The sequence below is a fragment of the Thermobia domestica genome, chromosome 3, assembly GCF_964235325.1.
Source record: "Thermobia domestica chromosome 3, izTheDome1.hap1.1, whole genome shotgun sequence".
Taxonomy (NCBI): domain Eukaryota; kingdom Metazoa; phylum Arthropoda; class Insecta; order Zygentoma; family Lepismatidae; genus Thermobia; species Thermobia domestica.
This window is the reverse complement of record NC_137456.1, coordinates 326,196,994-326,219,726: the sequence shown is the minus strand read 5'-3', so window position 1 is coordinate 326,219,726 and position 22,733 is coordinate 326,196,994. Positions and strand designations below refer to the sequence as shown.

At 37.1% G+C, this 22,733-nt stretch overlaps 1 protein-coding gene across 1 annotated transcript in view; it reads left to right on the top strand.

Annotated features, from left to right (window-relative positions):
* LOC145681917 (uncharacterized) overlaps window positions 1-22,733 on the top strand; it is a 141,136-nt gene that overhangs the window by 74,498 nt on the left and 43,905 nt on the right. Inside the window, exon 4 of the mRNA XM_081753519.1 lies at window positions 5,382-5,447. Coding sequence (XP_081609645.1) covers window positions 5,420-5,447 — 28 coding nt within the window. The 5' untranslated portion in view covers window positions 5,382-5,419. The remainder of the gene's footprint in view (window positions 1-5,381; window positions 5,448-22,733) is intronic.

Here is a 22,733-nt window from a genome sequence, read left to right as displayed (position 1 = left end):
CCCATTTAAATAAATACACTCTGTAAAGAAAAAATAGCGACACTTGCTCTAATATGGTTTTCTCAACATACTTTAATCAATATGAATTTTTACATGAATTCCTGATAATATTACAAGGCATATTCCTAATGAGCAGTTCATTCTTAATACTTGCGCCAGAGTTTCAGGCTTTTGACATGAATTTAGTGAATTTATATGCATATATAAGTAGCTATGTGTGTTTTGAGCAAAATCGTTTGTAGGAAGAGTATTTCATAAAACTGAAAAAGATTAACAACAATAGCAGAAAACAAGAAATGGAATTTCTTTAGGGTAAGACATATTGTGTGCAAACATCGAGAAGTACGATACACCAAACTAGTATTTTGTATGTGCACCATGGGCTTCCCGCATTGGTACCAAAGCTATTGCAAAATGCAACCTCGATATCACGGAATAACACCCGGATTATCTGTTCCTTGAATTCCATTCTATTTGAGATAGGCGTCTATTGAAATTTCTACTCATATAGATCCACAAATTTTCAACTGGATTCATGTCGGGTGAGTTTGTAGACAACACGAGTCTCTAAATAGTCATATTCTTGAACCACGTATTAACAATTTTGGCTCGGTGACATGAAGCATTATTGTCCTGGGAAAGGAAGTAGTCCATATTTTCTTCAGAAAAGTCATCTTTAGCTGTTGTAAGAACTTTACGTACCAGAATTTGAAGATATTTTCGTGCATCAAACGATCCTTCACATATATTGGTCGTTCTGACGTCTTTAACGGTGAACCATGCCCATATCATCACTCAGTAACTGAATATATTAATCTCTTAAACAAAATCCTTGTCAAGTTCCTTGCTTGTTCGTATCCACAACTTCACACCACTATCGTTTCCCACTATTCTAAACTTCTTTTCAATAAAGAAAACGACATGCTTTCAGTTGTCATAAGTCCAAGTTGCATATCGACTCACAAAACTACATGTTGAAGTCATCTGTGTTTTGTCAGTTTCGACTTTCTACGCGGTTTTTTTCTTTGTAATATCCTCTTCATACAGTCAAGACAATACAGTTGTACAAGTGACTGCAGTTCCAAGATCATGTCAAACTACAAAAGCGATTTTTGGGGAAATCACTCATTAAATCTGCGGTGCTATAGATTTCATTTAGCAATCTGCTCTGGGTGACGCTTTCTTTTTTCTTCACACTGTTGACGAAGGGACGATTTGTTATGCTGTTTCCACTTGTGAATTACTCTTCCTGCCGTAGAATGATGGATTTTCAGAATTCCATCTATTCCTTTAGAGATTTGCCACAACTCACATTTCTTACCCATCTTATTTGTTTACAGTCCACATGTAGCAACAATATCACACACAAACAACATTGCACAACAAAAATTTTGCCACTTGACACACTGTCCAAACAATGTGAAAGCAAAGAACAATCATAAAATGCTATTTACCTCAGCCTACACATCACAAATGCAATGCAGAATTCTTACTACAATAATTTACGAGACGCACTCAGTGCCATCTATCGAAAATACTACTGATACACAAACAATTGACAAGCGATGTCCTACACCACAGGTGTCACAGAACACGCAAATGAACTATCCCACTCTTCATTTCCTTCTATTCCTCTTCTAACGGGCTGCAACTATGGTTTTCTGTGTAAGTTAGTTTCAGAATTGAGGTGTCGCTATTTTTTCTTTACAGAGTGTATAAACGAAACAAAAGCAGAAAGTACATTACGCTTTAAAGCAGGAAGTACACTCTAATGATTAAGATTAAGCAGAGGGTATATGGCGTGTACCGCCGCGTACCTTCGACTACAGCCTTGCCTGGACACAACACTTTACCCTTGTATGCAATACTTTCTATTCTGTAATATAGCAATTCCACACGTAACATCAGAGCATCGGACTCTGTATATCACTCACAAGTTACGTCAGATGTCTACTATAACACAGCCATGATAATTTCTGACATTCCATGTCAAAACTGCAATACAGCCTTCCGCGAGCCAGTTGCAAGTGGCACACAAGGGACGATAATTCCGTAAGTGCTGCTACGTCTAAGCAAAAGTGCCCACATTCTCTTTCCTCCGTGTAGATATTTTATCCAGCTCCAAAGTACATAGAGAACGTCGAAAAAATATTTTCCATTGTTTGTTGCATGTGTTTTCTTCTAGAAACAATTTTCATCTTAAAAAATGTCCCACCAGTGACAAAATCAAAATATAAGTGGGCTACACTATGACACTTTTTTGGTATATTCACAATAGGAATGTAGTTTGTCATAGCTCATCATTAAGGGGCATTTTCCCAACTCCAAGAGAAGTGAAAAGCCCCTCAAAAGTATCTGTGGAAGAAAATTTACCTAACGGATAAATTAAGTATACTGTTCAGCGAATTTCTTTGTTTCGTTATGCAACGTGTAAAACATCTCGTATTTCGTCCATTTTTGTTGCTTCTGTGCACAGAAATATATTTCAGGGAATTGCATATTACGAGGAGGCAATCCTTTAATGCAGCTTACTTTCGTCCAATATGTACCCTGAGAGTCCCTTGTACACTCGTTGATCACATATGATTTTTGCATTTTTGAATATTACCCGTTATGTTTTTTTTACATGCTACCCGACTGTCCTATGCACAGTCATTTTAAACCTAATCTGGGTCAAAGTTATTTTTTCCATTTTCACACACTCGTAACTTGGACAGAAAGCCGTTCATTTATCATCCGTTATCAATAGCCTAGAAGATATAACTGTGATACGTTAAAGACTTCTTTCCGTTTATATTATTCTCCCTGGAGTTTATTCCGTGCTGAGACGAAATAGATCAATTGCTCATGTGTATCTCTCTTTCTTTCGTATTCTAAGTGTTCTAATTTGATTATGTACTATTACTTTTGATTGTTGAAATTTTGTACTTGATTGTTGTTCATTGCTCTCATTCAACGTTTCATAAAATAGTCGAAGGAATACTCCAACTTCTTTGGGAGGCATTCTTGCGTCGCCACTGCACTATATCAGATTGTACACTAATGAGATCTACGACTAAAAATAATGGACATTTTCTTTTACCCGACTTCGATTCGATATTTTATTCTTGCGTTATGGCTGTTCTTACACTTTTCCAAAAAACATTTCGTGTGATCAAGGCGCCAAAAGGAGGCATTTTTACACCCAGGTTGGTGTATACTTTTCGTTTTATATCCGTGTTAGCAGTCACCCACTGAAGTTTATGTTAAGTTACACCCTGTATACATACTGGCGCCATTTTATGTATTAAAACCCAAAGTTTGTTTAATAACGCAAATAGCTAAACTGTGAAAACTTCTTTATTAGAGAAACACTTTTTTAGTTCTAGTAATAATTTTTTGTCAAACAAAATGAACCTAATGTATACTAATAAATCATTATACCTATATTTTAGAAATACAATAGACATAGATTATTCCAATACTGCTCTAAAACACACAGGGATAATCACATGAGGAGAGCGCTTTACGTAAAGGACGCACTCCATTCTTCACCGGTTCTTTACCAACAGTATGCATTCATTGTACAGAACTGTGCCATATGTAGGAGAATAAAACCGTTTATCTTTGATGGGGGTTCTCAAGGGCGCCTTTGCAAAGGGCGCACTGTATCCTTCACGGGTTCTTTATCAACAGTAACAATATGTATTCATTGTACAGAACTGTGCCATACAGAAGAATAAATTAAACCGTTTATCTTTGATGTGTTTTCGCAAGGGCGTCTTATGTAAAGATCGCACTGTACTTATCATGGGTTCTTTACCAATAATAACTGTAAGAATTTATTATTAAAAACTGTACCTTTACATATAATGTGATGTTTCGGAGGGCGCACCGGGACATGTTCCGGTGTCCCGCTGTCCCAGCACGGGCCAGAGTATGTACCCTCTACAAACACATATAAACTATTCTTTATTGTTATCTCACTTATTTCATATAAAAATGACTGAAATAGCTCCATATAAAGATCGATGTGCAGAATCACCTCACATTTAGTGTTCTGTTTCACCCCAATCGAGCACCGTAAATTGGATTTATAACCATAAACGGCGATTAACTGAGCTCCAACTTTGATGTAAGTAACTAGCACATATAACCGTTTACTGACACCCAAGAGGAATTCGTAAAATTGAATTGTGGGCTAAAATTACCTTAAGAAAGGCTGTTCCAAAATTAGAAGTGGCAAATTGTATGGTAGTACTTACCATGAATTTCCTTTTCTATTCCGCATTGCTGCGTCACTTTGCCTTTCAACTCTACACTGAACGTGGAAGCAGGTATGGTCGCAAATGCGCATTGCGCTCCGTATTTTCTTCGCCATGAAACTGATAAAAAAAACCTCAGGATATCCGAATTGCGCTCCTGTTCGGATTAGACTTCCTTTTCTCTACACATCAGATGCTCTAGTTGAGAATCTCAAAAGAGTGTAAACTATGTAAATAATACATTATGCTATTTAATAAGATAAGTATACGAATTCTGATACCTCATATAGACGTATAATTTTAAAATATTCTTAATAGACCTTAATTATTAAAAAATTATATGCACATGTTTTCTCTTATTGATATGAATAAAGGTTTCCAAGGATATTAATGAATAGTATTTTATGTTCATAATGTTATCTACCATAGAACCTTAAGGGAAGTGGGTTCTGTCTTAATTTGTTTTCAATCATACATTACTTAGGTTGTGATTCTGATTAAATTATGATTACTTTGCCGTTATGTGTAGAATATGTTCTATAATTAATCGGTTTTAAATTTTTGGGTATCTTCCCCCTGTCCCGTAACGGTACGTTTTTCTGAAGTATGAAAATGGACTTCCAGATATGAGAATACAACACTAAAGTAAGTATAATAGATATACCATTTGTGGTCTCCATAGAGAAATTTTTTTTCCAGGGACTTCTAGTCAATATGTAAAATGCAAGTCGAATTATCTCTTAGCGCTTGTGTTGTATAGAAAAATGTTTAAAATCTCTGGGTTCAATAGAAGTGTACGAGCGGAGATAGAGGTTGTTTTTGGAATGCTCAATCCCATTTCTTAATATCGCTATTTAGTTTTGCTGTATTATAATACAATATTGAGAACTGGAGCGCTTAAATTTATCACTTTCGATATCAATAGAAAGATGAGAATAGAAATGAAATTTGACAGTGGCTCTATGAAATTTCTCATATTTATGCATTGTCTAGTCTGCAAGTATAAAGTCTGTGAAAGTAGCTCTTAAACCTTGTAACCCTAATAGCCGGTCAGTCTGTAAACTTCTCTTTACTACCCTGTATAACGCAAATATATTATGAGTTGTATTAATGGAAGGTAACTATATCTTGTTTCAGATTTTAGCAAACTAAAACCCTTGGCTGAAAAACACATTATGTCTGGAGGTTCTGAGCAAATACATGGTAAGTAAGTTTTGTAAGTATTTATAATGAAAGTAAATAGATTGTGATTCGTAACATTTATTTAAGTACATTGAAAAGTGTCTAAACTGCATTGCTGTATAGTTTTGATTCATTTGCAGTTTAAATCTTTTAAAGTAGCTTCTTAAAAACATTGTAACCAGCGATTAAGTCCGAGAGAACAGCATCACACGTAAGAACGTAAATATTTTAGTTGCGAGTAGCTCTTGTAATTATTTCGATGAAAATCTGATTCCTTATTATTATTATCAATTTTTCAATATATTATACATATTAGTTTCAAAATCTTAAGTCAATTTACTTGTTCTTTCCATGTTAGGTACATTTCGCACAAAAGGCATACACTCTTAGTTCGTATCTATTATATAATTGAATAAGCACTCTCCGTGTCGTCTCCAGTACGCTATTAGTTCTAGACTAGCTGCATATACTGAAGCCATAAGTGATATTTAAAATTCATTTAGTACTGGGCGCAAAATTTCAGTCAGACGCACTCGCCAATCCGAAAATGATGGTCGCCATTATCTTTCACGTACAAATTATGAGAGGTCGCCCCTACCCATCCTTTGGTTTGATAAAGTAAGAGATTACATCAGGGCATAAAATTTGAAAACCAGACAATTAGGTTCAGGATAATCAATTTTGAATTAGACAATTCAGATCAGTGACAATTATTTTTTCACTCAGTCACAATTATTTTCATGTGAAACAAAAACTTCAAAGCCCTGTGTGTTTACGCAGAAACCATTTCTACTGAATACTGGTCGCCAGCTCTAAATTTCTAGTCGACATTGGCGATCTGGCGACCAGAAATTTTGCGTCCTGATTATACTTATAACATAGACCATTAAATAGCATTCTTAAATACTGGAAAATATAGACCCTGTGTAAAGTGGCTTCAAATACTTCTCAATGAAAGTTTGATTTTGCTGAAATCATGCTTCTAAATTGATCCTAATAACTTTTTACGCATCAAGACCGAGTGAAATATCATTTTTCGAAAATAATGAATTCTATGAAAAAATTCGTTGAAATTGTTACGCAAATTCATACTCAATTTTCGTCAAATACACACACACACATATATATATGGCAGCTATCTTGTCAAAGTTGTGTTGTAAACTCGATTCCCTGCACAAGAGATCGGAAGTCTTTTTTCCATTTCGTGAAAATTAATTGTTCCTTGAAAGAACCCCGCGCAGAGCTTATGGAACTCCAGTTTCCGTTAAATTGGCTAGTATTGCAGTATATTGTGTATTTTGGTTCTCTGATGAAAAGTGTTAATGGGCACAAATCCCTAAAACTCCACGTTTTTGAGATATCTGCTGATAATTATCGTCACTTAAAGGCATAAGCTCCCTCGTAAACTGAAAATAATAATTAGGTCGACATTTTATCTATGCAGTATAAACGAGTCTCACTAAGGTATACTAGGCTGATGGGGTAGCTGATTCCGAATCCAAGGTCACTTAACGTCTATTATGTCAGGTTCAAGGTCATTTAAAGGTCAAATGGAGAGGGTAGGTTGCAAAAATCTGAACATAAAGTACATAAATAATTTTTTGAGTCGCTGAATCCGATTATGTCATTTTCTTGACCCAACTAGGTTATGCCTAGAACATTCATGGGTCATTTCAAGATCAAACTTGAAAAATTGTCGGAAAAATCTAAAAGAAAGAGCATTGGGTCAATCATACTCTGTTCATAAAACCTGTCATCTCGTTAAAGCAGGGCTGGTAGTAGCACCAGATGATTATATTTTAGACATTCATGGTCCGTATTTTGCTGATTCACAAATTAATGATGCATCAATACTTATACATGAATTTGAGGTATCAATCAAATTAACGAATGGTTTCAGAAAGGAGACATTTTCCTTGTTGACCGCAGATATCGTGATGTGGTGCCGTTCCTCGAGAACGAAAAATACCTTGTACAAATACAACTTTGCGTGCATCAAATCAGCGGCAACTTCCTGTGCACTTGGCAAACTTCACTCGCAGATTTACAGCGCAATGGTGGGCCGTCGAAGCTCGAAATGGCTATTTTAAAAATTATCTCTTACTGGATGGGATTATCTCAAGAGCACATGCTTAACATTTGAAGGAATTTTATTTGATTGTCGACGCCCTAATAAATAAATGTGTTGGTCGTTTATTGATGCTGGATAAGACTGTACAAATGGCATAGCAAATTCAAGATTGTATCGATGATGTTAATGTTATGCAGGCTAGAGGAGAGATAGAGAATTTGGTGAGGCGAAATACTATGTGGCAAGAAATCACTTAAGTAGATATCCCAGAACTCCCTCAATTTGATTTTGAGTTTCTTAATCGAACTACGTTGAGTGCTGACATGTAGACTGAACTAGTACCTCCGTGTATACAAGGCTATTTAGACCACGAAAGCACTGATAATTTTCAATTTCAGGATTCTTTCGTTTTAGAATGTTTTCAAGATTTAGAAACTCTAATCGATATCAGCTTTGGATACGCTTTGCAGTGAATGATGATGAATTACCTGCCCTACATGTAGAAAATGGTCCGATATTAGGGTAATATTGCACTTGCTAGGATATTGGGTTGTTGTGCACTTGCAGTCAGTGTCCTATAGATTTAGAATGGGCTCGACATCAAAAACAAATCAAATACCCTAATCAAGCTCTACTGGTATACATACAAGATGCTGGTAATCGCAATGCGAACAACGACGGAAATGAAGGCGAAATACTGGAGGTTGAAGTTCAAGAATGATGTGATGTGAGATGCAGAACAAATCTTTATTGGTGAAGAATACACTGCAAATGACTGACTGGAAACTAAATGCGCAATATTAATGGTGAATTCGATTAACACCGACCCCTAATTCGGAATCAGCTACCTTACAAACCTATATATGAATTTTTAAAAGATTTTTCCGATGGTTTTTCAAGTTTGGCCTTGAAATGATCCTACAATGAACTTGTTGGGTCAAGAAAATGACATAATCGAATCAACCGACTCAAAAAAATGTACTTTTTGTTAAGATTTTTCGCAATCTACCCTCTTGATTTGACATTCAAATGACCTTGAACCTGACGTGATAGAGGGCAATCGACCTCGGATTCGGAATTTGCTACCCTATCAGCTTTGTGTACCCTAGTGAGACTCGATCATACTGCATAGATAAATTGTCGATCTAATTATTAATTTCAGTTTACGATGGAGCGTATGCCTTTAAGTGACGATAATAATCAGCGGATATCTAAAAAACGTGGGGTTTTAGGGCTTCGTGCCCATAAGACTTTTCATCAGGAGACCAAAATACACAACATACTGCAATACTAGTCAAGCAACGGAAACCGGATTTCCATGAGCTCTGAGCGGAGTCCTTTATATCACTCAAACCAAATTTTTCTGGAAATCAACCTTAACTCTTTCCACAGTTCGATAATTATACGAATTTTCTTCTTGTATGAGATATTGATATTGTATGTGTCAAAATAAATACCTAGGTAGTATCTAAATTTCATGACTATGCTTAACGTTTCAAAAGAAATTCATAATAATAATGTACGTCTCGAAGTAGAATTATTCAAATCTCCGTCTTAGAACATTTCAATTTCGTAGACCAAGAATAGTTTCAAACCCTTTTTCTGCCCTCTATTACCTGGAACATCAGAACTTTCTATCTTATCCGTAGTTTAGAGTCTGAGGAAAACATTTTTAGCAAAAATATTTATTTACGCTTATCCATTTAGGAGATCTGGTGAACAGTAAGACAAAAGCAAGTCCGCTTTTGAAAAAGGTCATCATATTCTCAGCCTAGGATTCAATAAGCACATTTCTACAAAACTTTAACTTCTATACCCAAGGGTCCAAAGATCTGGTGTAAGTTGAAAGAAAGTTTTAAGGCCCCTTCTTTCCTATAGGAGTACTATTTCGTACTACAACAAATTACACTCAACGTAATAGTCCAGGATCTGAGGGGGGTTGAGCATACATGGAAAGCCTAACGCAATTTTATTTCTGATTATTGTTATAGGCACTATAGCGATCGTGAAAACCGATGTCGTCGCCCCCCAGCGTGGTAGACAATTTGGGGGAGGGGGAAAATGGTGGGACGCAGAAAATCGTAGATCTTCACGTTGGCGGTCCTAGTATCCCTTCTAATTGTCACAGGGACATGAGACATACCTCGTTGGAAAGCTCATAGAACACAAATTCCGTCGGGGTAACTTTTGAGTCCCAAGTGCCCAACACGTAAAAGAAGAAGAAGAAGAAAATAAAAAAATAGGAAGAAAAACTATTTTTTGTAAAATTTGTGAGACGCTGGCAACATTGTTATTTGTCGTACGCAGGAAAAAATAATCTCACATGTACGCCATACATAGGTAACAATCATATAATAAAATGAAGGGCGTAGATACAATAACAAGAGAGATAAAATTCCGGAAGTACCTACTTCAGATGGTCACTCTGTTCATATTTTTCGATGGACTGTTGTCACGTTGGCAGCCATAGCGACGCTCCTAATTGTCACAGGGACATGAACTATACCTCTTTAGAAAGCATATGGGATACAGATTTCAGTGAGATAACTTTTGTGCTCCCCTCTAAGTAAGACAAATATCAGTGTAGCCAGATCTCCACAAACCTAAAATTGTTTTTCAATTTTTAAAATTTTCTATTTCTTCTTCTTTTACAAGTTAAACATAGGGACACAAAATTTACCTAGTTGAAATCTGTGTCCTATAAGCTTTCCAACGAGGTATTTTTCATGGTCTTGTGACTAATAGGGGCGTCGCTAGGGCTGCCAGACGTGAAGGTAGACGACAAATATACAAGGGGAATGAAGAATAGTATGGGCTTCCGAATATTTATATCCTTGCTATTGAATCTACGCCCTTGATTGTTTTCATATGACTGTTCCTAATGCCTGGTGTACATGTGAGATTTTTTTCCTGCGTACAACTAATAACAGTTTTGCCAGCGTTCCTCAAAGTTGAATTATGTGGCTTTCTTTTATAAGAAAATATAAAAATATGCACTGGAGTTGAGTTGAGTTGATGTTAGTTTAGCGTCCCTTTCAGCAGCGTGGCTATGTGAGACGTGGACCTACTGATTAACGTGGAATCCGAACCACATGAGCTCCCGCCGGAAATCGAACCCGGGTCTCCCGCGCCAAAGGCGAAATATACACTGGAGAAATGGGCAAATTCAATACCCCCATTAACTGCTCTTATGCCAAATGACCAAATATAGGCTATCACTAGTTAGAATAAAGGTCACCAAGAAAGTTCTGTTGCTTGTTGTGAATGCTTGTGTTACATTGGACCAAACACTATGACTTGAAGCTAATGGAGATAAGGCAAAGGTCAGTTTTATTATGGGTATACCCAACATACTACGTGATTGTGTCAGTTCAGTTACATCGTGAACTTGTTTAAGGACAGAGTGAACATGGGACTTCCACAGAGCGTCATAAGGGCGTGCATGCTGTAGAGCTCAACTGGGGTCAAACGCCGCTGCAGCGGAGCGGAATTTGTGCCAGGTCTCTGGTGAGGGTGTCGCGACTACGCGGACAGTGCAGCGGTGGTTTACAAATTTAAGGACGGTGACGAAACACTCGAAGATCAACACGTGCCGGAAGATCAACACATGTACAAAATGAAGATCTTCGTGCAGCGATTGAGGCGTACAGTGGCCAGACATATGTGGAATACGGGCTACAATTCAGTGTGAGTACAGAAACCATTCGGCACCACCTCCATCTACATTGGAAGCACTATAACTTGGGTCGATGGGTCCAACATGATTTGATTCCGGGACAGAAGGCAACGCGAGCAGACACCTGTGTTTGTTTGCTCTCTCGTCTGTGGAAGTAGCCATTTGTTGACATGTGAGGAGAAGTGGGTCCTGTACGAAGCTTTACGGCGTCGTCATCATTGGTTAGCATTATATGAACCGATTCCAAAACAGTTGACACCAGCATTGCACAAAAATAAAATCCTCCTGTGTGTTTGGTGGACTACTCGCGGCATCGTGCTTCGGAAACTGCTACCAGCTGGTCCGAGCATCAATGCAACTGTATACTATCAGCAGTTGAGCAGTGTTCAGGAGAAACTCAAAACTCTGGAGCCAGCACTTCTGAATCACAAAGGTTTCCTCCTGTTACAAGACATCGATAAGCCGCACGTGGCTAGGATGATCCGAGACACCATTCTGCGCCCTGGATGGAAAACACTATTGCAACCTCCATACTCACCGGACGTTGTACCGTTCGATTATCACCTGTTCCTTTCCCTGGACAATCACCTGAGAGGGCTAGAGTCCAAATCCCTATTAGAGGTGTAAAATTCACTTAATACTTTCTTCGTTTCACGGCCCAATAGGTTCTACGGCGATGGAATCCGTGGTCTTCCAGAACTTTGGCAAAAGGTCGTCAATGCTAATGGGGACTATTTTTGATCTTTCAGGTACGTCTTACGTGACATATCGATGTTTGAATGTTGTAAATGAAAAAGCACAGAACCTCTTTGGTTACCTCATACTTTTATTCATTTATTTATATTGATACCAATTTTTATGCTTGTAGCTTTTTTGGGATAAGTCTAAAGACAATTTGAGTTTGGTATTATGGATTACATTTTTTGAATTCCATCTTTAGTTTTAAAAACCGTTATCATATTGTTATTAAATGTAACTGAAATAAAAATATAATATTTGCATTACAACAACTTTATTTGCACTTACCTTCATTTGTTGAATATTTGTGTACCTGATGTTAATCCAGCCAATTTCCAATGAAAAATAACTTCCACATCTTCACGTGTTGTTTAATAACACTTCTTAATTTCACAAACGAATTGTTATTGAGTTTCAAAATTTCCACTTTCTTACCTAAACATGAATCACTTAAGATTTAACGTATGGTAACTGTTGCCCTAAGGTTTCCATACCAATTTTAAAGATAAATCTAATACTAATTATTGCATTTGGGTATAATTTACTTAGTCACTATTGGCTTATTCGCAGAGATATTTTGTCACAGGATTTTTGCGATTGTCTTTACAAGCACAATAACTGCAGCAAGACGACTTACTGACAAAACATCTGCAAGACAGTGTTTTGCAGGTTGGTTTTGCATGTGCAAGGTGGAATTAAGATATCTGGTATGGCAGGCTGTGTCATCAGAAGTGGACGTATAGTTTTATTGTCATCTAAGAAAAAAAACTTAGCCAAATCTAATGGCTCTGCAAACGGAATGGTGGAGGTATTCCAATAGTAGAGTTGAGCTGTGCATCTCAGTACATGTCAGAAATAGTTGGAGGTGAACAGTAAACAAACAATCTCATTAATTCCTGATAGGGATTGCAGAAGTGAATGTATCTACTTTCATCACAAGAGTTTCCGTTTTTTAAACAATTTTTAAATAGACAAGCTCTAGTTGGTGAAGTTGAGATATCATTCAGGTCTTGTTACTGTAACAACTGTAGCACATGTAAAACATAATCCGAGTTTCTTACTAAACTGAAAGCATATTGTTTGTTTCCTACTTTGCTCGTCGAGTCACAGCCTGTAGTCATGAAGAGCTGGTAAACTTAAGGAGAATTTTATTTCAAGTTCTTCTGAAGCTATATGACATTCTAAACCTCTTTTCCTTTCTCCAACACCAGCGACTAACCACACACTCTGGCAACCGACGTCTTTCAAATCATGCCAGTATGATATGGCTAACACAAACACACCAGTGTCTGGGCTGTGAATTATTAGGGTTACACTTCCTATGTTCCTAACTGAATCAAACACATGAAGAAAAAATTTTGTGTCTGCTTCATTCTGGTTAGTTTTCAGGTTTCATACGTTCTTATTAATTGATCTTCATGTTTTATCTCACTGTCGTTTTCGTTTTCAAAACTACCAGACATTGGAAATTGACTGGATAAACATCAGGAACACACATGTTCAACAAATGAAGGTAAATACAAATAAAATTATTGTAATACTAATACTATACTTTCATTTCAGTTACATGTATTAACAATATGATAATGGCTTTACAACTAAATATGCATTTCAAAAAAATATAATCCATATCAAACTCAAAATGTCTTTATACTTATCCCAAATTACCTACAAGCATAACAATTTGGTACCAATTAAATAAATCAATATTCTAACTAGTGATATCCTGTTTGAAATGAAATCTTTGAGTTTTACGTCCCACGTTTATGCCGGATAGGCTAAAGCAGACGGTGATTATGAGAAATGAGTGAAATGGTGGAATGAAGAAAGTGGAAGGAAACGGGAGAACTCCGAGAAAATCCACGCACACGGTGTTTGTCCACCACAAAGTTCACTTGGCGGAAGCAGGGTTTGAACCAGGGACCTCATACACCAGAGGTGAACGCTCTACCACTGAGCAACCGCAGCCCCCATGATACCCTGTATTTGGTCATTGGGCTTACAAGGGGTAAATGGGGGGTATTCAATTTGCCCATTTTTCCAGTGTATATTTTCTTATAAAAGAAAGCCACATATTTGAATTTTGAGGAACGCTGGCAAAACTGTTATTTGTCGTACGCAGGAAAAAAATCTCACTTGTACACCAGACATTAGGAACAGTTATATGAAAACAATCAAGGGCGTAGGTGAAATAGCAAGGGAGATACAAATTCGGAAGCTAGTACCACTCTCCACTCTCCTTGTATATTTTCCGTTTACCTACACGTTGTCTGGCAGCCCTAGCGACGCCCCTGTTAGTCACAGGACCATGAACAATACCTCATTGGAAAGCTTATAAAACACAGAATCCAACTAGAGAACTCTTTTGTCCCCATGCCCAACCTGTAAAAGAAGAAGAAAAAGAAAATAAAAAATTGAAAACACGATTTTAAGTTTGTGGATCTCTGGCAACACTGATATTTGTCTTACGCAGGGAGAGTACAAAAGTTACCTCCTTGAAATCTGTATCCCATATGCTTTCCAAAGAGGTATAGCTCATGTCTTTACTACGATTAAATCACTGGTTCCTTTTGATTTATATTTGAGCCATTAAATAATATACCACTCCGTCCTATTTGATTCCATTTATTTATATTATATTTCTGGTTGCCCCTGACAACCTGCTATCCAAAACCTTATTATTTTAGAACATTTGAATATCTTTATATATATTGACAATCATATTATTTTAAAACATTTCTTTCTCTTCTTCTGATAGTAAAATCAGCCAGACTAGTACATACTTGGAATATCTTATGGAGCAAAATTACAAATATACAGTGTACTGTTGTATATTGTGGCGCCCGACGGACTTTTCTTTTAGTCGTTAACTTCATAAAAAGAAAAAGAATTCTGAAGCGTTTACATATACATATTAATCATTCGAGTTTTCGAATGCACCTCGTATACTTAAAAATTACAATTCATATAATTATACATATATATTATACTTAATTTTATCACAATATTATTATCATATTTATTTTAAACTTTATCATCATCTTCATTTATTTATACGTTTCAACGACGATAAGGCATATTCGAGATTTGATTTACAAAGTTATTTGATTCCTTTTCGGGGCCATTACATGCTTGTTACAATCCAACCATTATCTATTTGGGCAACATGAAGAAGGTTTTGAAAAAGATGTATGTGATATTCATATAGTTGTTCTTTGAACACAAAAATGATTGAATATAAGATATAGTTAAACAAAATATAGATTGAAATATCGATAATAATCAGAACATAAAATAATAACTAACATCTTATTAACATCATAACATGAATAATGTGATTGATATTGCATTTTGGCAATCATAAGAAAAACACATAAATAGTATGAAACATAAATATTAAGTAATACACATAACATTAAGGCATATGCTGACAAAAATTGAGTAACTGCGATCATAGACATGAACTCAAGATAAAATAACGTAAAGTAAAATACAATAAACCGAGAAATCATAATGATAGTTAAAGCAAAATCCATTGAATACGATCTTTTCGAACATCGGAATTCCAGTCTAAGTTACGTGGCCAACAAGTTCATTCAAGACACATTGAAAGTCACAAATAGAAACACAATATTGCGCATTACTTACTTCTTCAGTTCTTCGTTTCTTACGTTGAGAATATTCGTCATCTATGAGATTTTTACGAAGTCCACATCGAACGAAATTAGATCTAATGCTTACATGCTTCTTAGGTGTACGTGATCGTACTACACTAGGATTAGGTTGAGTTATACAATCATTACCACTGTTACTACCAGGATTAGGTTTATTTACATCACCGGTAAAATTAGGTTCAGTTCTCATTCGTTTTACTGATGTCGAGATATCGTGAATCTTAACATATCTGTACCTATTCTTTCCATAATGCTCACAGTACTTTGTCCTACCACGGGTTTTGTTTCTTCTGTGATTAGGTTCGGTTGCATCACCGGTACACATGAATTTAACATCTTCCTGCACATTGGGATCACACTTCAATCGCACATGAATACATCGAAGTTGGTCTCGATTAATGTTAGTCTGATTCAAGCTAGCAATGTATTGCTTCATTGATAGATTTTCAAAAGTTTGCAACATCACACTTGGATGATGGAAACTAATGCACTGCATCAGATTATGTGAAAACATCATCGGAGTGTTAACTAACATCATTCTAGTCTTATCGTTAAATGCACAGTTCAACAGATTCAACTCAATCGGCCACTCAATACACACATTGTTGAAAACACACGTCTTCTTTCTGCATTTCACGAATATTCGGATCAACTTATCTCCTGCTACATGAACCACACGATTACTATCATGTTGGATATACGGGAAACACAGATAATCAATAACGTTCTCGTGATGAAGATGATTATAACTTCTCGCATACTGATACCTACCAGAATCTTCGTTACACACATTATCAGCAAAGCAGTCAAAAACATTCGACTGAGGAAAGAAGTTAGGACACTCTAATCCAATCAATATGGCAGTATGCTTCTGTGAAAACTCCGTAAATTCCACTAAGGTAGATTCAAAATTTGCTTTCTCCGTGGTTTCTCTGATGATCTTATGGTCCATTTTTTCATCAAGATGTTTGGCTGTAATTATCTGGTTCATTTGTTGTAGTTGCTGTTGAATGCCATCATTATGATGCTGAAACTGTTCTAATCTTTCATCAAAATGTTGACCTTGCTGATTTACCTTTTGGTCCAACTTTTCCAATTGCTGGTTCACCTAGCAAACTGTTCAGCTTGGTCCAGAGCCTGTTCCTTGATCTGTCGGGATAGCTCCTCGCTACATCGAGCTTGGTCCTGAGCCACCCTAGCAAACTGTTCAGCTTGGTCCTGAGCCTATTCCTTTATCTGTCGTGATAGCTCCTCGCTACATCGAGCTTGGTCCTGAGCCTGTTCCTTGATCTGTCGTGATATTTCCTTTAAAACTTCCAACATGTTGTCGGATGATTCATCTAAAAAAAAGTACAATTAATATATGGCTCAATCTTGTTCGACTTTTCCTTTCCACTCTCGGGTTCCCGGACCATATACAACGATGAAACCACTAGTTCCTTTTATATATTAAATTCGAGCCATTAAATAATATACCACTCCGTCCTATTTGATTCCATTTATTTATATTATATTTCTGGTTGCCCCTGACAACCTGCTATCCAAAACCTTATTATATTAGAACATTTGAATATCTTTATATATATTGACAATCATATTATTTAAAAACATTTCTTTCTCTTCTTCTGATAGTAAGATCAGCCAGATTAGTACATATTTGGAATATCTTATGGCCCAAAATTACAAATATACAATGTACTGTTGTATCCTTGTGAAAATTAGGGGCGTCGCTAGGGCTGACAACGAAAAATATGTACAGATTGAGCATGGGAAGTAGGTACTTCCGAAATTTTATCTTTCTTGTTATTGTATCTACGCTCTTCATTTTATTATATGATTGTTACCTATGTATGGCGTACATGTGAGATTATTTTTTTTCCTGCGTACGACAAATAACAATGTTGCCAGCGTCTCACAAATTTTACAAAAATAAGTTTTTTTCCTAACTTTTATTTTCTTTTTCTTCTTCTTCTTTTACGTGTTGGGCACTTGGGGCACAAAAGTCACCTCGACGGAATTTGTGTTCTATAAGCTTTTCAACGAGGTGTGGCTCATGTCCCTGTGACAATTAGAAGGGATACTAGGACCGCCAATGTGAAGTTCTACGATTTTGTGCGCCCCACCCATTCCCCCCTCCCCCAAGTTGTCTACCACGCTGGGGGGCGACGACATCGGTTTTCACGATCACTATAGTGCCTATAACAATAATCAGAAATAAAATTGCGTTAGACTTTCCATGCATGCTTAACCGCCTCAAATCCCGGCCTATAAGGTTCAAAGAGAACAACATTCTATACAATTTCTAGTTCTTCTGCTCAAAATTTCCAAGGACCTTGTAAAAGTCGAAGAAAATGTTCAAGCTATTCTTTTGATTTGTAAACCTTTCCTTCTCAATCCGGGTTGCCTGGCACTACTAGATACAAAATTTCTACGTTCTAAGATCTGGATAATGCCCTCCTCCCCCAAAAATCAAGCTCTTCCCTTTTCCTACCATACGATCGAATGTAAAACACAAAAAAGCAAAACGAAAAAGAAAGAAAGAAAAGAAACGTCTAATTCAAAGTTTATAATGTAAGAAGAGCACTTAAACAAAATTTCAAGATTCAATACCTCACAGTTTCAAGTACAGTATCAAGGAAGTTTAAAGATCTGAATGCTGGCAAAAGAGGGTAATATTGTATTTGATGAAGAATGATTTAGGGTGGTCATGATTAAACATTAATCATGTAAATGGAAAGATGATGAGATGGTGCTATAGCAGGCAACGGCGGCTTGTTTCCAAAATTTATGTGGGTGTATATCAATGGCGGGTCGTGTTATATGTTTTCTGGGGAGTCCCGATATTTTTTAATTGATTTTCTATTAGTTAAAATCTCCTATGAACACTGTCAGAAGGGGCTGCGCTGTGATAAAGTAAAATATACCGGTACTATAAGGATACGTTGGGGATGCCCTAGCTTAGTCGATAACATAACTGACTTAAACGTAAGAGAAACGGGTTCAAACCCAGGTCCAAGGTTAAGTTACTGTAATGAATATTCTCAACATTGTTATGTAATTGTAACATTAAGTGTATACTTGAAACAACTTACATGATGCACAATGATTGCAAGAGAAAATTATATTATCCTCATGTTACTAAAAGAAAATACCACATTCATATAAATTAAAATGAAAAATCTTCAAAAACCCAAATAACTTTAATGGTATTGAAGAAATAATTTGCAAGGACTTTGATGTGAACATAAATTACAAAGTGACTAACTTAAGTGTGTTGTTGGTTCCTTTGCACAAACATATTTGAAACAAAAAATTATGTTTTAGAGGTTAGAAATTTTACCTTCCATCTCAATGTTTTAATTGCTTATTATTTTTTGATAATGACAAGTGAAAAATATTTATTTTATTTTGTTTCTATCAAAACAAAAATCTTGTGAGTACGCGGCACCCACAACATTATTTGTGTGGGTGCTGGAACCCCGGACCACCCACGTAGTGGGTGCGCATGGTAGCAGGTGTACAAACTGGTTCAGGCTACCAAATAATATTGTGTCCTGTTGAAGGACCAAATGAAAATTTACAAGTTACCATGGAATTGGTGGATACATAGATCATTATTCAAAATCCCATTTCTCGTGACTGAAACAAATGTATTTATAGTAATATGTCAATAAAAAAATCAATAAATCAAGAATAACATTATACAATGTAGACTCTTTCTCACTACAGTATATTATAAAGGTAACGAAGAAAGTTCTGTCGCTTCTTTATCCATCACCTTCCAACATCGATATATCACCTAAGACGTACCTGGAAGATCACAAATAGCCCTCATCAGCATCGACGACCTTCTGCCAATTTTCCGGAAGGCCATGGATTCCATCGCGGTAGAACTTGGTGGACCGTGAAGCGAAGAAGGTATCAAGTGCATTTTGCACCTCTACTAGGGATTTGAACTGGAGTCCTCTAAAGTGATCGTCCAAGGAATGGAACAGGTGATAAGCAGACGGTGCAATGTCCGAGGAGTATGGCGGATGCAATAGTGTTTCATATTCAAGGCGTAGAATGGTACCGAGTCATCCTAGCCACCTGGAACTTAGCGTTATCCAATAACAGGAGGACCTTCTTGTGATTCAGAATTGCTGGCTTCAGAGTTTTGAGTTTTTGTTAAACACGGCTCAACTGCTGACCGTACACAGTTGCATTGATGCTCGGACCAGCTGGTAGCAGTTCCCGATGCACGATGCGGCGAGCAGTCCAGGAAACACACAGGAGGACCTTCTTCTGGTGCATTGCTGGTTTCAACTATTTTGGAACTGGTTCATGGGATGCTAACCAATGATGACGGCGCCGTAAAGCTTCGTACAGGACCCACTTCTCCTCACATGTCAACACCCTCTCCACAAATGGCTACTTCCACAGACGAGACAAGAAAGAAACACAGGTGTCTGCTCGCGTTGCCTTTTGGCCCGGAGTCAAATCATGTGGGAACCATCGACCCAACTTGTAGCTTTTCCTAAGTTGATGCAGGTGCTGGTGAATGGTTTCTGCACTCACACGGAATTGTAGTGCCAGTTCCTCACATGTCTGGCGACTGTTCGCCTCAATTGCTGCCTGAAGATCTTCATTTTGTACATGTGTTGGTCTTCCGGCACGTGGTACGTCATCGAGTGTTTCGTCACAGATCTTAAACTTGTTAAACCACCGCTGCATTGTCTGCGTAGTCACGACACCCTCACCAAAGGCCAGACATTTCTTCCTAATGTAATAAATACGAAAAAAACCCATGAAAAATCAAAGTAGTGTATCTTTTCATATTATAAATCATATATTGAGTAACTTCCAAACTCCATAACTCAGAATATTTCAGCAAGTGTGCTACACTGCTTACTTACAGCATAATTTGAAATGCGTTACTGAGAGGAGCTAAAACTCCTCTTCATCACTCTCATTAGCTGATGAGTGTTCAGCAGAACCGGATTCAGATTTGGTGGGGCCCTAAGCTATTGAGTGTAATGGGGCCCTTTATATGTCCAGATCAACGTAGGCACCTATACACAGAAATGAAGAAGCTAGTGACATTTTATGAAGCAGATTAGCATAAGTGCCCCATTACTTATATCATGAGCCTACACAACACAAGCATTGTTACTATATTTAGACTTAATTTTACTTATTGTTTTTCTTATATTTTGGAAATATACATGCAGTTTTTTCATTAATTTTTGAAGCTCCCAAGAGAGTGGGTCCCTAAGCTATAGCTTGTTTAGCTTATACGTAATTCCGGCACTGGTGTTCAGTATATTTACTATTCTGGAATGTTCAGTGAGTGTTCAGTATATTTACTATTGTCACAAATGTAAATGCCATTGTCTCTACACATGCACAGATCAGTGCATGGAAGCATAATCTGCTGACAGAAGCACAATTTAGACAAACATTGGCTTTTGTGACAGGAACATTTCACTAGTTCAAGTACAGTAAATGTGGACGGGGAAGCTGTTGTCATCAGAGGAACGAAAACACCATTCTGAATAATCCATATCCTTTATTTGATGAAGAATGTTTAAGTTTTGCTACATCATATGTTGATAATGTGCTTAAGGCAAGATGAAGAACTGGCTGTGCTGGAGACATTTTCTCGGATTCCAAACACTTCTGAAACATAGTCACTAATAGTTGAATGTTTGGCATTGGGAATGTATATACAATGTACACACAAACCTTTCCGTGCCAGTGAAAATGGATGGTTTGTGTTCCAATCCCATTCTCGTGAAAGGTGTGAAACATGTGGAGTCGCACTTTTGGAAAGTCTTTCAGTAAGAACCTCTTCCTGCAAAACCACAACTTGTATCACGATTAGTAAAGGCATGGTATGCTGGAAGTGTATTTACTTTTCCTGATCCTAGAGCATCGTACATTGACCCTAAGGGAATTGTTCGTTTCTTCTGACCTGTTCCAACAACACACGATACGTCAGAACAAAGCATAGAATAGCACAGTAGGGCGAGAATTAGAACCACCGTATCAAGTGAGTAGATGTTAATACAAGCTGCACCTCATTTATTGCATCAACAGTGTGAAGTATGATTTTCGTATGTTTCTTGCTGGGAACTAGAGATATGCTTTACATCACATTTGTGCTTTTTGGTGGCAGTTGCAAGAGACTAACTCTATTTTTTTAAAATTTCGATTGGAGTTTAGCATCCCTTTCATCAGCGACCAAATGAGACGTTGACCTACAGCCTAACATAGAATGTGAACCATGTGAATTTCCGCTGGGAAACAAATTCCTGTCTCTAGCGCTAAAGGTGCGCGCGCTATTCAAATAGCCACAAGGAAGCTCACTAACACTTGGTAATGGAATCAAACTTAGACTCATTGATAGCGACTGATAAAACGCCCTTCTCATACATCTTGTTACATCAACTTAAGAAAAAAGTTTGCGAAATGTATTTTAGATGGCTTGTAGTGATTCAGTGTGCTTAAAGTTTCTTTCATCATCCTTTTCCTCTAAATACTCGCAGTGAAACTTATTATGTAGATCTAATCATTTGGAAACTTGTCTAACATTTGCTAAACGCACAAGCAACAATAGAATTCGCAAGATTAAAAGTCTTGTTCGTAACAAGTTTTGAAATCAGTTGCTAGGTTCTCGTTGTCTTAAAGTAGGATAATGGCAAATACAGTGCTTGTTCTAGATGAGATTTTGTGTTTTCTGTCCTGACACAGCACGGAAGCTTTGAATGAACGGACCTACTGTTAATGTGGTCGTCAAACCACTTCCGGGACGTGAATTTTGTGCAGTTGGTAAATGTAGGCCATGTTTGCAAAATCAATTTTCCAGCCCATATTAAAAATTATTTCATTAGTACCAGTCATTACTTCCCAAATAATTCATTTGTATATATTTGTTCTACGAAAAGTTCAAATCCTCTACTTTTTGAGCACGGACAAGCTACTTTTTGACCTTCGAATATGATCAAGTACTCGAATCTGATCGATTGAACACTGACTCAATGAACTAAATCAACACAATGTGAGGACCTTCATCTGGTCTTGCAGCTAGCACGCTTGACTTCGGTTCTCATGGTCCCGAATTTGATTTCCGTTGGGGGTACAGTTGAACGACCGAAATGGTTCGGATT